The 15,821-nt window shown below is 40.3% G+C and overlaps 1 protein-coding gene across 1 annotated transcript; it reads left to right on the top strand.

The window, feature by feature from the left end:
- Positions 1-9,032: 9,032 nt before the first annotated feature.
- Positions 9,033-11,000, top strand: LOC136386170 (PWWP domain-containing DNA repair factor 3B-like). Its single transcript, XM_066357610.1, has one exon. It carries the CDS (start codon positions 9,033-9,035, stop codon positions 10,998-11,000), a length of 1,968 nt encoding a protein of 655 aa, XP_066213707.1.
- Positions 11,001-15,821: the final 4,821 nt, after the last annotated feature.

Genomic DNA, 15,821 nt, shown 5'->3' with positions numbered 1-15,821 from the left:
TCATTTTAAATTGACTGAGATGCCTTAGATCTCACCTACACAAATGTACCAAGCCTCATGTGCCCTGGCAGGATGAAAGGAAGAGGTCATTAACGGACCTGAAACCTAATTGTGTGTATGTGATTGCTTGCATGCGTGCGTGCACATGCGTGTGCACGTTTGTGTATGTGAGTGTGTGTTTGTGTCAAGGAAGGACAGAAGCTGTTACCTTTTTACTTTATTTTCTCCAACACCTGTCAGTGAAAGCGTCCCTGCCCCCAATGTTTATTGCATGAGAACATCAGGTATTGTCTCTATATTCATTTATTAATTAATGTATTTATTCGTTCATTTATTCATTGAATTGCTTGGGGTGTAATTGACAGGGAGTAAGATCAACGCTCTTCCTCTGAGGATGTATTAGCAGTTCCTGGTTTCCATAGAAACAGAACATCAAGGAGAATGTTTTTTGATGATATTCTGGTTTCCATGACAACTAGGTCAAGTCATTATTTTCTGGCAGCAGAAACATTTAGCAAGGATATTTACAGACTGAAAAGATGAAGTAACCATAGAAACATCAAGACTAGCCAGTGGCTGCTATCAATGTGAGGTGTGTGTGTGTGTGTGTGTGTGTGTGTGTGTGTGTTGCTAGTGTATGGTCTTTAGTTGGACATTAAAGTCTCTAATTCTTCCTATTTTGTAAGAGAGAATGGCAGCTCCTCTTGTTGTGGGCTAAGATGATTGAATAACCTGCCATACCCCATCCCCATTTCAGTGTCGTAGGTAACATCTGTTGTGTGAGGGCATTGTCCTTTGGGTTCTTAAAAGCAGAGATTCCCGAGTATTTCTCATTTTATACCTCTGCTGACAATGATTGTCTCATAAACCCTTAAAGATTGAAGCTTATTCATTTACACCTACATATAGTGGAAAACTACTATGAATGTGATATGAGAGAGAAGATTTGAAGCCTTCAAATGAGATGAATGAGTAGGATTGGAAGATTTAAAGTAACTCTGTGACCCAGGGGTTGACATTGTGCTCACTCTGAGTTGCTGACACACACAAACTAAAAAATGTATTCTCTACAAGTAAAATTTTTTGTTATCATACCATTAATCAGTTAGGTAAACAGAAATCAAATCAGTAATGGCTCCTTCTTTATTATATAAACATAAATACAAGTTACTTTTAGAAGGCTCTGGGCTTTTTGGTTGTGTGTTGGAAAGTGAATCCTGCTGATGTTACAGTTTGTATATGTTTATTTGTGTTTCTAAAGAAAAACACAGCATTTGTGGGATGTGCTGTTGCATTCTTTATCAGGGACATGCCTTCAAAAGAAGCAGGTTTGAGTAAAGCACATCCACACCTTTCAGCTCAGTCCTATGTTGCTGAAGCCAAGCTCCACTAATTCTATTTCCCCTGTACTTTCTGATTGCCTGTGAGGTTTGGCCAGTGGGGTCTCTGGAGGGCCACAGGCAGTCTGGATGTGACACAAACATCCGTACCTTCCTCTCTGTTCCTGCTCCTCTCAGGGCCACCCCAATAATGGCCCTTCATACCACAAGGGCAAGGACATGTGATTTCAGTAGGGACCAGCACCAGCAGACTGGCAAATGCTCCCCTAGGATATTGGAGTCCCAGGTCAAGGACGAGGGGGTACCCTCTCAGTTCCTGGCATTGTGGCTGGAGCTCATCACTTTTCTCCATCATCACTGGTAGGGGTTTCAGTTTTCATGCATCGCTCCTTGACCTCCCTGAAAAACCACATAGAGCTGGGCAGCCCTCCCACCCTTTTAGAAGTCTAAGTCTCAGCTCTGAAGTCTGCTCTTCCATGATCATGAATTCTCAGAACCATTATCTCTTCCTTTCTGGTTTTTCCAGAGCTACAAGTGTCCACTCTTCCTTCTGTGACATTTTTCTTAATGTCTCACTGCTCCCACTGCTCTCTCAGGACTCCAAATCATTCTATATCAAGCCCTCTGTAATTAAAATAATAAGAGTATCCTGCCTAATACTCAGGTTGGTTTTTATCCCTTTGATTTTAAGGTCTTGCATTTCACTTTGGTTTTTAGTTTTACTATGAAGAGCCTTTGTGTGTTTGTATGCATGCTTGCATAACTGTGTGCATGCATTTCTCTCTCCCTCCCTCCATTTTTCTCTCTCTCTCTTTCTCCTTCACTTCCTTCCCCCCTTGTCTGTGTGTACAAATGAGTTAAACTTGTGGATGGGCACGTGAAACATACCACGAGAAATGTTTATCTTGGAAAATTGTTGGCTGTTGTTCCTTTGCACAATCCGCAATCCTCCTCTCTCTGCTTAGACTGTTATAATCAATTATCTCTTATGTGGTGAGGTACATACATTCAATAATGAACTTTGCATTAGACCATATAAAATACACATCAAAATATTTGAAGCATTTGAAATTTTTCAATGGTATGTTGCCGTTTGCTACACCTGCTTTATTTTTGTCCACATACATCCAATATTTCATTTTCTATCCCTTAGAATCTCTATAAGGTAAGATTCTGGTGCATATGTACATGTAAATATGTCCTCTCTATAGTGTTTTACAACATGATTTAGAAAATAACGTATACCTTCACCACCCATTTCCATTCTTGTTCCTCTCCTCTTTTCATTGGAACTGGTTGCTCAACATTTCTGCTGAGCTTTCTAGACTGTTTTCTTACATTTGCCTGTCTTTCCTATCCTAAGATAAAGTGGACAGCATCACTCCTATGTGAATATGCACTTTACATAAAGCACATAATTTGTACTAAAGTGGTCTGTAGTCAGAGGTTTATCTCAATTTTTTCAATGTCAGCACATGTATGTCTGCATCAGCTTTTGTGCTGAATATATAACATACCCTTATTGGCTTAGACCAGGGTTAGTCAACTTTTTATACCTACTGCCCACTTTTGTATCTCTGTTAGTAGTAAAATTTTCTAACCACCCACCGGTCCCACAGTAATGGTGATTTATAAAGTAGGGAAGTAACTTTACTTTATAAAATTTATAAAGCAGAGTTACAGCAAGTTAAAGAATATAATAATAATTACTTACCAAGTAATTTATGTCAGATTTTCGCTGTTTGGCAGAAAAAATCTTTATAAAACAACTTACTATAGTTAAATCTATCTTGTAATTTATACTTTGGTTGCTCTGTTACCGTCCACCATGAAAGCTGGAATGCCCACTAGTGGGTGTTAGAGACCAGGTTGACTAACACTGGCTTAGACTAAAGACTTAGTAGTTTTTCTCCATGGGTAGTAAGCACCTAGCATATATCCAACATTGTTGTGATGAACTACAGTTCACTGACGTATGCTATAGACAAAGGCATCTTTTTCACCTTGTGCAGAACACAGGGAAATCATTCAGTTTTGAAATATACATCATGTTTGCTCTCCTGGGCATTAGTAATTATGGAAGTCTGACCTGCAGTAAAGAGGAGGCTGTCCCTGACTTTAACCCTAATGCTGTCCCCAAATTCATCAGTGTTAGAGAGGACAATGGAGGTCTCCCATAGCAGGTGATGGGTACCGGAGGGTTAACAGAGCACCTCTGAAGGTAGGATGGTCTACTGGACAGGAGGAACCACCAGTTTGCCAAAGGAATGAGAGAGAATTCACTCTAGTTCTTTGTTTAAGGACCCATGCTTCCCCTTTTCTGAGTAGATGTATCTAGAAGGTGAATTTCTTTTTGTTTGTTGAGGAAAAATGGGGAGGCAGAGTCTGGTAACTGGAGGTGTATGTGCATTTAGAGTTAGAGCTGGATTCTATTAGAATCCATTGGAGTCCGAAAAGACCAGTTTAACAGGCTTTATTGAAAGGGAACCTGCCGGTCTGACTCGTAAGGGAGAGTTGCACCAGGCACAGCCTAGGACAGGGGTCCCCAAACTACGGCCCGCGGGCCACATGCGGCCCCCTGAGGCCATTTATCCAGCCCCCGCCGCACTTCCGGAAGGGGCACCTCTTTCATTGGTGGTCAGTGAGAGACGCAAAGCATGGCATCGCTCACATACAGTACTACTTCCAGTGACGTGGGATGCACACCTCACGGCTCCGGAAGCACGTCACATCACTTGTTACATCTAGCAGTGACAAATATGGAACCAGACATTGACCATCTCATTAGCCAAAAGCAGACCCGTAGTTCCCATCGAATTACTGGTCAGTTTATTGATTTAAATTTACTTGTTCTTTACTTTAAATATTGTATTTGTTCCTGTTTTGTTTTTTTTACTTTAAAATAAGATATGTGCAGTGGGCATAGGGATTTGTTCATAGTTTTTTTTGTAGTCTGGCCCTCCAATGGTCTGAGGGACAGTGAACTGGCCCCCTGTGTAAAAAGTTTGGGGACCCCTGACCTAGGACGTGTTTTTTTAAGGGTTAGGGGAGGGGGAGTAGGAAGGGTTGTGGGGCATTTAGCTGATTGGCTGCTGGACAAAGGATGGTCTTTTATGGGAGTTTGAGTATGTTTAAATTCTAGCAGCTTTCAGTCATCCAAGACTTTTCTGATCGTGACATCAGACATTCCTTTGCAGTTGGTCATCTGCTGTGAGCCCTGAAACGAGACTTACTGGCAGAGTGAAAGAAGTGAAACCTAAGAGCTTGAGCGTGGGATCATAGACATGACCCCATGGTTGCTGACTTGATCCCAAATGTCTCTGGCTTGAGGCCCAAGGTCTCTGCCTTGAGCCCAAGGTTGCTGGCTTGAGCAAGGAGTCACTTGCTCTGCTGTATCTCCCTGGTGAAGGCACATATGAGAAAACAATCACTGAACAACTAAGGAGCTGCAACAAATAATTGATCTTTTTCATCTCTCTCGCTTTTTGTCTGTCTGTTCTTATTTGTCCCTCTCTTGACTTTCTCTGTCTCTGTCAAAAAAAAAAGAAAAGAATTCAAACAAGGCAGCTTAGTCAGTCGATGGAAATTAAATATGTCTTCAGACAACCATTGTTTTCTTCTGCTTGTGCATATTTAAATTTCCTCCAACACTCTTTGCACTATGTCTGCAAACCCAATAAAATCTTAAAAGCTTTAAAAAGCTATGTGTGAAAGTTTATGCTGAATTCATGTGGCAATGGAGAGATGCAAAAATAGGCAACAATGTATTTTCCTCATAACAGGAAGTTTATAAAGTATACCTTGATAATAACAAAGAGAACTCTCTACTCATCCTTTTGTGGAAATACATGTTTTGGAGACAGTTAAAATCGCAAAACCTACAGTTTCAAAGAAGCGCCACTAAACAGCTAGTAATTGTAGGGATGGGCCATTGGAGTGACAATGAGACAATTTCTGCCTCTGGGGAGTAGTGCTGGGGCTTATCTCAAGAAAAGCCTTCATATTTGGAGACAACACCCTCAGGGCATTGCTTTCTCTTCTTCTTTCTTTGGAAGTGATTACAGCTCCCCCTGGGGAAAGGAGTGAAATAATAGAGAGCTTCCAAATAATTCTTCAAAAAATTATGGCTGTTGATTGGGAAAATAAAAGTTCTATGTCATCAACTTCTTTGATGACACATCAACCAAAGAGTGGGTGAAATAGAACAAAAGTTATACCAGGACCTGAAATATCAAAGCTAGTCCATTTGAGAAATTTATTTCCTGATGGTCTGAAATTGACTATAAAGTTAGAGATTGTGAAGTTGCTATTTATCGTGCCCAACTACTGTTTCCTTCTGTATATTCTCTGTCTGCAGGTATGTTTGATTGGATTGTAAACTAAAACATTGAACGCATTTTCATATCCACGTTCTCTATTTGGGGTTACTTTAAATGTTTGTTGTTGTTTGATGCTCTGGTTTTAACACATTGTGCCCGATGTGCAAAAGAGGATCGATATTTATATATTATTCTATCTATTATCTATATGTATCCATCATGTAACTTTCCACCTACCTGTACACATTTTTAGATGGAAGGAAGAGGATTGTACTCCTATTAGTAAAAAATATAAAAATAAAATTATCTACAGGATTATTTACCAATTTTTAATGCAAGATGTTTGGACCACAGACCAAAGCATGTGACAATAAGTAAGAGAAGTTATTGTTTTCATTCAACATCCTTCCCTTCTTATTGTCTCTCTTAAGGATGTATTGCTTTAGTATTTGGAAAAAAACCCCTGCAGTTGATATTTTGGTTGTCCCGTGAAAGTGATCTGTTAAAGTGTCTGATACTTTTAAAGATGTACACAAATGTGAACATGAGAGAATACTCAAAGAGTTTATACAATTTTTAAAAACTGTTTCTAATTCATTTTAAGTTTTTATTTATTGATTTGAGAAAGAAAATGGGGGAGAGAGGGAAAGAGAGAAAAATCGATTTGTTGTTCCACTTATTTACGCATTTATTGGTTGATTCTTGTATATACCCTGACCGGGGATCAAGTCCTCAACCTTGTCAAATCGGGACGATGCTCTAACTAACTGAGCTATCTGTCCAGGGCTGAAAAGTCTGTTTTATAGGTTATGGAATATGTGCATAAACAGAGTCTGTGCAGTAAATATTTGCAATAAGCATTACTGGGTATTGGATTAGGTTACTGATGCTTAGTATTTTTCCTACTTTCTAATTTGAAAAATCATTTTAGATTTTCCATGTGTGTTTTTAAAATAAGGAACTAAAAGGAGCTAGAAATAACATCTTTGCTAGAAGCAGAAACATGTGTATGTGTGTGTGTAGAGGCAGAGAGCATGGATTATATACATCAATATCAGGCATCTGTGTCTCTAATTTCACTCTGAGTGTGTGTGTGTGTGTGTGTGTGTGTACATGTGTCTTGAGATGTAGACTGTTTTCTGGGTGGGGTTGAGGTGACTCAGGCACTCTTGGTTTGTGTGACGATGGGCTGGCAGGTCTTCCTGCAGGGAGACTGCAGTGGCTGAGTCACCGTCTCTCCTTCCCCTCTTTGTCTGTGTCGTCACATGACACCTGTGTTCTGAGAGCCGGTACACTGAGTTCTCTAAGACGGAGAACCTGAAACCTAGATGATCATTCACTGTGGTCCAAGACAAAGGCTGTGCAAGTTATGTCTATTATATGTAAATTTAGTCATGGTGTATAGTTCATGTTATATCCATGAGTATGTGTGAACAAAGCTGTGCATGCAGGCACTTATCACCAAAATAATATTTCATCTTATGAAGCACATGATTTGAGACTGGTAATGGATGCACTAAAACCTGTAAGTGAATTATAGTGTATATCCGTACAATATATACAGAAAAGTAGAACCTATGGACATGGTATTTCTGGGTGGGACGAGGGGGATTGAGGGCATGGTTGCATCTGCATTCCACACAAGTAATGCCTGAAATTTACTTTAAGTTTTTAAATGTTGAAAGGACCACGTTGTCAAGTGATTCACAAAAATGATATAAAACTAAGCATTCACATGAAATGGCACTTAATGATGCGCTTGAGTGAAGAAATGCAGTCCTAGGTCAAATGTGCAGGTATGTGAATAAGGGTGCATAGGAAATATGTGGAAAGCCCATCTTCATCATATTGAGAGCGAGCATCTGTATCATCTCCTGCATCATATATCACTCTCCACATTCTATATTCTCCACAAGCCCATGTAACATTTCTTTAAATGCACCAAACAGCACATACACTAACATTACAGACCCCATGTTTGTGTCATACACACACACGCATACACACATACACACACACACTCACACACACTGCTACTCTGAAATAATCCGTGTGTTCAAGACAGATGTAGACTGCCATGAAAGCAGTAGTTCTCACTGTTGTGGAATAGCAGGGACTAGCATAAACTAAGTATCTTAAGATGGAAATATTTTGAAATGCAAAAGAAGGAAGAAAAGAAACATAACATTTACATTATTCATAAGATTTAACAAACAGTTCTGTTTAAGGATGGCATGCATTCCAGAGTTGGGGAAGGGAAAATGATAAATCAATCTCCATTTTTTGGCTTAATTTCCTATCTGTTTTGGATTTTCTAGATTAGCATAAGGGCATACCGGTCCTGGGTATCAACATTTGGTGCCATTTGATCCAAGGAAGAACAGTGCACTTTAGCCCTGCTCACAGAGCCACACCTGGACCATCCATCTGGCGTTTGGTAAGACTTTCCCACTTTACTGCACATTTCATTTGCAATCATTTATTTTGTGTTGACATTTTGGGGTGAGTTTCATTATGCTCCTCACTCTACAGTCACTACTTCACACTGATGTGGTTCTGGGTAATGGGGGAAGACATTTAAACCACCACAGAGAAAGGAAGAGGTAGGTACAAATCCCAGCCTATGGCCTATGCCTGCAGCAATCCTTAAGATGGGTAATACTTCTAACCACCATACGAGCTTTATGAACTTCTGAGTTCTAAATTCATACTCTCAAACATGATATTGGGCTGACACTCAGTGTCTGTAGGTCAGAGATCATCTCTGGCTTCCTTGGGTGCACAGGGTGGCACTAGCATCCCAGAAAAGAAACACTGAAGCATTCGTGTAGTGTGAGCCCTGAGGAGCACAAAAGGCCCGGGACGTCCAATAGCACAAACGGGATCCCGGACATGCCACCCACCTCCCAACACAGGTGCTGTTTAATATGCAGTAGTGACAAATAAGGCATGTAGTTGGGTTCAGAAGGCTGTAAAACTCTTCTGGTATCTTCTGCAATTTTTCTCAAATAGTTGCTTCATATCATGCCCCCCTGCAGCCTGTTACACACTCTTTATATTTATCTTATTAATTCTCACTAACCAACATTCTTCTACTTCCACAAAGGGAATGCTTTCTGATTCTTTTTGTCTTTTCGTTTTCTATATTCCAGTATTCTCCAGTATCGTCTGTCGAAACACAAGTTCTACCATTTCTGAGCGATTCAGGTGGAGAAGGACAGGCCACACAAGTGGTAAACTTTCTGTAATCCTAGGCAAAAAGATGTGGTGACGAACATTGTTTTAGGGGAGACCTGTTGTAGTCGCAGATATGACAGCCAGATCCCTCGACCTCTGTTAATTAATTACCTCTCAACTCCCAAGTTCAATCATAATGGACTGCGAGCATGTCTTATGCAACTGGAAAGGCCTCATTTGGCCAGCAAAAGTCTTGTCCAAATCCAGAACCTCACCAAAAATTAAGGCATATTCTCTACAAGTTCAAATACTCTCAGTAGGTAAAAAAATTAAAGTGAAAAGCAGAGCCGTAGCAGTCCTAGATGAGTCTCAAATCGAGTCCATTGCCTCCTCAAGAGTGACCCAGGCTAAGACCAGCATCCCACCAGGAGAGGGAATGGTCTACAGAAGGGCTCTAACGTTGGCACTGGACATTCTGAAAGAGAGAGCAAACTTGGGTCCCACAAGAGCGTCAGATGACCCGGAGTCCACCACGGTGTCTCAAAAGGGACCACAAAAGCAACCTCATAAACAGTATTGGAAGCCCAAAGGGAACTCACTGAGAAGTTTTGGGAAAAGGAAAAACCCCAAATCACTGTTGGTAAGTTCAGAGGTTGAGGATGTTCCCGATGGTGACAAATCACAGGTGCACACATCCGTCGCTCCTGTCCCAAGGGAAGCACAAGTACAGCCCTCACAAAAATCCAGCATGTGCTCAAACTTCCCATCACTTTCAGAAAATGATCATGAAGAAGAGAGCAAGGAAAAGACGGAAAATACATGCTCCTCAAGAGCTATGTCTTGGCACTGTACAGTCAAGAGGGATATTGCAGTTGCTGAAGGTGGAGGCATCTCTCTATCTCTGCCACCCGGTTTCATGGACACTCTGCCCAGGGCTCTGAAAGGAAAGGCACCACGTGGCACCTGCCCGAAAACCCTGGCTGTCTCGTCTGAGTTCTCTGCCTTCACCAGGAACAGTGAGAACCCTGGAGAGGGTGCCTGGAAGCCAGGCATAGGAGGTGCAGCAACATCCTCTAATGCCCCTAACCTGAAGCCGCATTATTCACTCGATTTGACAAGCAAAGTGAGGAAGCAGTGGGCACCAGAGTTTCAGAAAGAATGGCAAAAACTTCAACCCGTAGTAAGATTAACGCCTATTGACCCCGCCACCATTATTAAGAAGGATGTCACCAAGGTTGTGGGACAACTAACAAGTATGGCTTCCCCACAGGAGCCGTGTCCCATCGAAAAAGGAACGATGGTCTGGTTTAAATTTCAAAATTACCCGTTTTGGCCATCAGTAGTCAAAAGTGTCAGCCACACGGAACAGACTGCAAGGGTGCTATTGATTGAGGCAAACATGCACTGTGAAAAGAGTGGCATTCAAGTGCCTCTTCGGAGATTAAAACATCTGGATTGTAAAGAGAAAGAGAAACTAATGAAGAGAGCCAGGAAACTGTACGAGCAGAGTGTGAACTGGTGCTTTTCCCTGATTTCCCACTACAGAGAAGGGCTCGGTTGTGGGTCTTTCCTGGGCTCTTTCCTGGACTACTATGCTGCTGACATCAGCTACCCAATTAGGAAAGCCATCCAAGAGGGGGATCTGGAGGTTGACTTCCCAAAGGTGAATTACGCTGAGCTGGAAGATTCTGAGGAGGAGAGCTCCCTGGTTGGGAAGAGGCCCTGCAAGAAAATTCTCCCTGACCGGATGAAGGCTGCTTGGGGCCGAGAGAACCAGAAGCTCGTGGACTTCATCGTGAGGAGAAAGGGAGCTGACCACCATCTTCTGGACATCGTCAAAGGCAGGAAACAGTCCAAGTGGCTGGTATCATTTCTGAACTCAAGCAGGTATGTGATCTGCGTTGAAACATACCTGGAGGATAACGATCAGTTGGATGTCGTAGTAAGGCATTTACAAGAGATCTACAAGCAAATAGACAAGAACAGGCTGACTCTGACAAGAGACGACAAAGTGAGTTTTGTTCTGGAAGTCCTTCTGCCAGAAGCCATCATTTGCTCAATTGCTGCACTTGATGGGTTAGACTACAGCAAGGCAGAAGAAAAGTACTTGCGAGGGCCCCCTGTGCATTACCGGGAAAAAGAACTATTTGATAAATTATCTTAAAGAAAATCAGAAAGAGACCAGCAGTCAGGAGCAGGGCTAAGTAAGTCTCCCCCTGCACCCACACCTTAGCAGAGAGGCCTCTCATTTGTATCTTTAATAAAAAACTCGGACTGATCCCTCCATTCTCTGTGGCACATAAAGACATTCTGGACATTTGGGAACGTGCTAGATTTGTTTTGGATCCATCTCTGGCATTTGTGGGTGGCACGGTCATCATCATTTCTTGCTCCCAAACCCTTCATAAACTAATTTCTGAAAATACTGCCAACAGTGTACTTTCTTCTTCTTGCTCAGATGTGTAACTGTCCAGACATTTTCATAAAAAAATTTTTTTTATTTTTTTTTATTTATTCATTTTAGAGAGGAGAGGGAGAGACAGAGGGAGGAGAGACAGAGGGAGAGAAGGGGGGAGGAGCAGGAAGCATCAACTCCCATATGTGCCTTGACCAGGCAAGCCCAGGGTTTCGAACTGGCGACCTCAGCATTTCCAGGCCGACTCTTTATACACTGCACCACCACAGGTCAGGCGTTCATAAAAATTTTTGACTGTCTATAGTTTATATTTTAATATAAGACACAGACCATTTTTTTGTGTGACAGAGACAGAGAGAGAGACAAATAGGGACAGACAGACAGGAAAGGAGAGAGATGAGAAGCATCAAGTTTTAGTTGTGGCACCTTAGTTGTTCATTGATTGCTCTCTCATATGTACCTTGAGCAGAGCGAGTGACCCCTTGCTCAAGCCAATGACCTTGTGCTTCAAGCCAGAGACCTTTGGGCCCAAGCTAGCGACCATGGGGTCATGTCTATGTTCCCACAATCAAGCCAGTGACACCGTGCTCAAACTGGTGAGCCCGTGCTCAAGCCGGATAATCCCGTGCTCAAGCTGGTTACCCTGGGGTTTCCAAACTGGGTCCTCTATGTCCCAGTCCAATGTTCTATCCATGGCGCCACCGCCTGGTCAGGCAAGACACACACTTTCACAGTACATGAAAGAACCCTGGTAACAGATATAAAGCAACATTTTAACAATCCGAAATGCATTTTATAGGACCATCACATGGGTTGCTCATTTTTTTGGTGATAAATTTGTAAAAATAATTGAATTCCTTCCTAAGATAATTTGAGTTTTCTTATTGTGTATATTTGGGGAAAATCAGCCCTGAGAGGTGAGACCAATGACAGAGTTATTTCCTATATATCATCACTACCATCAGATGTTTCATGGAAAAGCAGTCTGAAATCCAGACCAAGTGAATGGATTATCTGCACGTAGCCCACATGTAAGTGAATGAAGTTTTAGCATGCCATAAACCCTTGGTCAGCCTATGTGATGTTGTTAACTCCTAGTTTCTGTGAGATTCTTTATATGAGAGTAGCTCTTTTTCTTAACATTTTTTATTATTATTAAATTTAATGCAGTGACATTGATAAATAAGGGTACATATGTTGAGAGAAAACTTCTCCAGATTATTTTGACATTTGATTATACTGCATACCCCTCACCCAAAGTCAAATTTTCTTCCCTCACCTTCTATCTGGTTTTCTCTGTGCCCATCCCCCCACCCCCTCTCTCTCCTTCCTCGCCCCATCCTCCCCCCACAGCCCCCCCCCCGTTACCATCACATTCTTGTTCATGTCTCTGACTCTCATTTTTATGCCCCATCTATGTATGGATTCATATAGTTCTTAGTTTTTTCTGATTTACTTATTTCACTCAGTATAATGTTATCAAGGTCCATCCATGTTCTTGTAAATGATCCGATGTCATCATTTCGTATGGCTGAACAGTATTCCATAGTATATATGTACCAAAGCTTTTTAATCCACTCGTCCTCTGATGGATACGTGGGTTGTTTCAAGATCTCCGCCACTGTGAATAATGCTGCCAAAAACATGGGGGTGCATTTCTCCTTTTGGAGCAGTTCTATGGTGTTCTTGGGGAATATTCCTAAAAGTGAGATAGCTGGGTCAAAAGGCAGTTTGATTTTCAAAATTTTAAGGAAACTCCATACTGTTTCCCACAGTGGCTGCAACAGTCTGCATTCCCACCAGCAGTGTAGAAGGGTTACCTTTTCTCCACATCCTCGCTAGCACTTATTCTGTGTTGTTTTGTTGATGAGCGCCATTCTGACTGGTGTACGGTGATATCTCATTGTGGTTTTAATTTGCATTTCTCTAATGACTAGTGATGTTGAGCATTTTTTCATATGCCTATTGGCCATCTGTATGTCCTCTTTGGAGAAGTGTCTTCATTTCTTTTTCCCATTTTTTGATTGGATTGTTTGTCTTCCTGGTGTTGAGATTTACAAGTTCTTTATAAATTTTGGTTATTAACCCCTTATCAGATGTATTGTCAAATATGTTCTCCCATTGTGTAGTTTGTCTTTTAATTCTGTTCTTATTGTCTTTAGCTGTGCAAAATATTTTAGTTTGATATAGTCCCATTTGTTTATCCTGTCTTTTATTTCACTTGCCCGTGGAGATAAATTGGCAAATATGTCTCTGTGAGAGAGGTCGGAGAGCTTACTGCCTATGTTTTCTTCTAAGATGCTTATGGTTTCACGACTTACATTTAAGTCTTTTATCCATTTTGAGTTTATTTTTGTGAATGGTGTAAGGCAGTGGTCTAGTTTCATTTTTTTGTATGTAGCTGTCCAATTTTCCCAACACCATTTATCAAAGAGACTGTCTTCACTCCATTGTATGCCCTTACCTCCTTTGTCAAATATCAGTTGTCCATAGAGCTGTGGGTTTATTTCTGGGTTCTCTGTTCTATTCCATTGATTTATATGCCTGTTCTTATGCCAGTACCAGGCTGTTTTGAGTACAATGACCTTGTAGTATAACTTGATATCAGGAAGTGTGATACCTCCCACTTTATTCTTCTTCTTTAAGATTGCTGAGGCTATTTGTGTTCTTTGGTTCCATATAAATTTTTGGAATATGTGATCTATATCTTTGAAGTATATCATTGGTATTTTAATTGGTATTGCATTGAATTTATAGATTGCTTTGGGTAATATAGACATTTTTATGATGTTTATTCTTCCTGACACAGTATATGCTTCCACTTGTTTGTGTCTTTCTTGATTTCTTTTATCAATGTTTTATAATTTTCCGAGTACAAGTCTTTAGTCTGCTTGGTTAAATTTACTCCTAGGTACTTTATTTTTTGGATGTAATAGTGAAGGGGATTGTTTCCTTCATTTATCATTCTGACTGTTCATTGTTGGTATATAAAAATGCCTCTGATTTCTGAGTATTAATTTTATATTCTGCCACTTTGCTGAATTCATTTATTAGGTCCAGTGGTTTTTTGACTGAGACTTTAGGGTTTTCTATATACAATATCATATCATCTGCAAATAATGATAGTTTTACTTGTTCTTTTCCAACTTGAATGCCTTTTATTTCTTCTTCTTGTCTGATAGCTGTGGCTAGGACTTCCAGGACTATTTTGAATAAGAGTGGTGAAAGGGGGCTCCCTGCCCTGTTTCTTATCTTAAGGGGATTGCTTTTAAATTTTTCCCATTGAGTATGATGTTGGCTGTGGGTTTGTCATAGATGACTTTTATCATGTTGAAGTATGTTCCCTGTATTCCCACTTTGCTAAGAGTTTTGATCATAAACGGGTGTTGGATTTTATCAAATGCTTTTTCTGTATCTATTGAAATTATCATGTTGTTTTTCTCCTTCCTTTTGAATATGTGATGAATCACATTGATTGATTTGCAAATATTGTACCAGCCTTGCCTCCTCAGAATAAATCCCACTTGATCATGGTGTATGATTTTTTCCATATATTGTTGGATCCGGTTTGCTAATATTTTGTTGAGGATTTTAGCATCTATATTCATCAGGGATATTGTTCTATAATTTTCTTTCTTTGTGTTGTCTTTGCCTGGTTTTTAAATCAGAATTATGCTTGCCTCGTAAAGGGAGCTTGGAAGTCTTCCTTCCTCTTGAATTTTTTGAAATAGCTTGAGGAGGATAAGAGTTAGTCTTCTTTGAATATTTGGTAGAATTCACTTGTGAAGCTGTCAGGCCCCGGACTTTTGTTTGTTGGGAGTTTATTGATAACTGTTTCTATCTCATTTGTTGTAATCGGTCTGTTTAGGTTTTCTGATTCTTCCAGATTGATTTTTGGAAGATTTTATGTTTCAAGGAATTTGTCCATTTCATCAGGGTTGTCTAGCTTTTTGGCATACAGTTCTTCATAGTATTTTCTTACAATATTTTGTATTTCTGTTGTGTCAGTTGTTATTTCTCCACTCTCATTTCTAATTTTATGTATTTGAGTCCTCTGTCTGTTTTTCTTGGTGAGTGTAGTTAAAGGTTTATCGATCTTGTTTACCTTTACAAAGAACCAGCTCCTAGTTTCATTGATCCTCTGTATTGTTTCTTTAGCCTCTATGTCTGCTCTGATCTTTATTATTTCCTTACTTCTACTACATTTGGGCTTTAATTATTTTTCTAGTTCATTTAGATGCAGGGCGAAGTTGTTTATTTGAGCTTTTCCTAGTTTCTTAAAGTGTGCCTGTAGTGCTATGAACTTTCCTCTCAGTACTGCTTTTGCTGTGTCCCATAGATTTTGAGTTGTTTTATGCTCATTGTCATTTGTTTCTAGGAATTTTTAAATTTCTTCTTTGATCTCATTTTTAATCCAATTGTTATTTAACAACCTGCTATTTACTTTCCACATGTTTGAGAGTTTTTGAGCTTTTCTGTTGTGGTTCATTTCAAGTTTCATGCTATCGTGATCAGAGAAAGTGCTTGATATGATTTCAATCTTCTTAAATTTGTTAAGACCAGTTTTGT

This window comes from Saccopteryx leptura, chromosome X (genome assembly GCF_036850995.1).
Source record: "Saccopteryx leptura isolate mSacLep1 chromosome X, mSacLep1_pri_phased_curated, whole genome shotgun sequence".
Lineage (NCBI taxonomy): Eukaryota > Metazoa > Chordata > Mammalia > Chiroptera > Emballonuridae > Saccopteryx > Saccopteryx leptura.
This window is presented reverse-complemented; position numbering and strand designations above follow the sequence as displayed.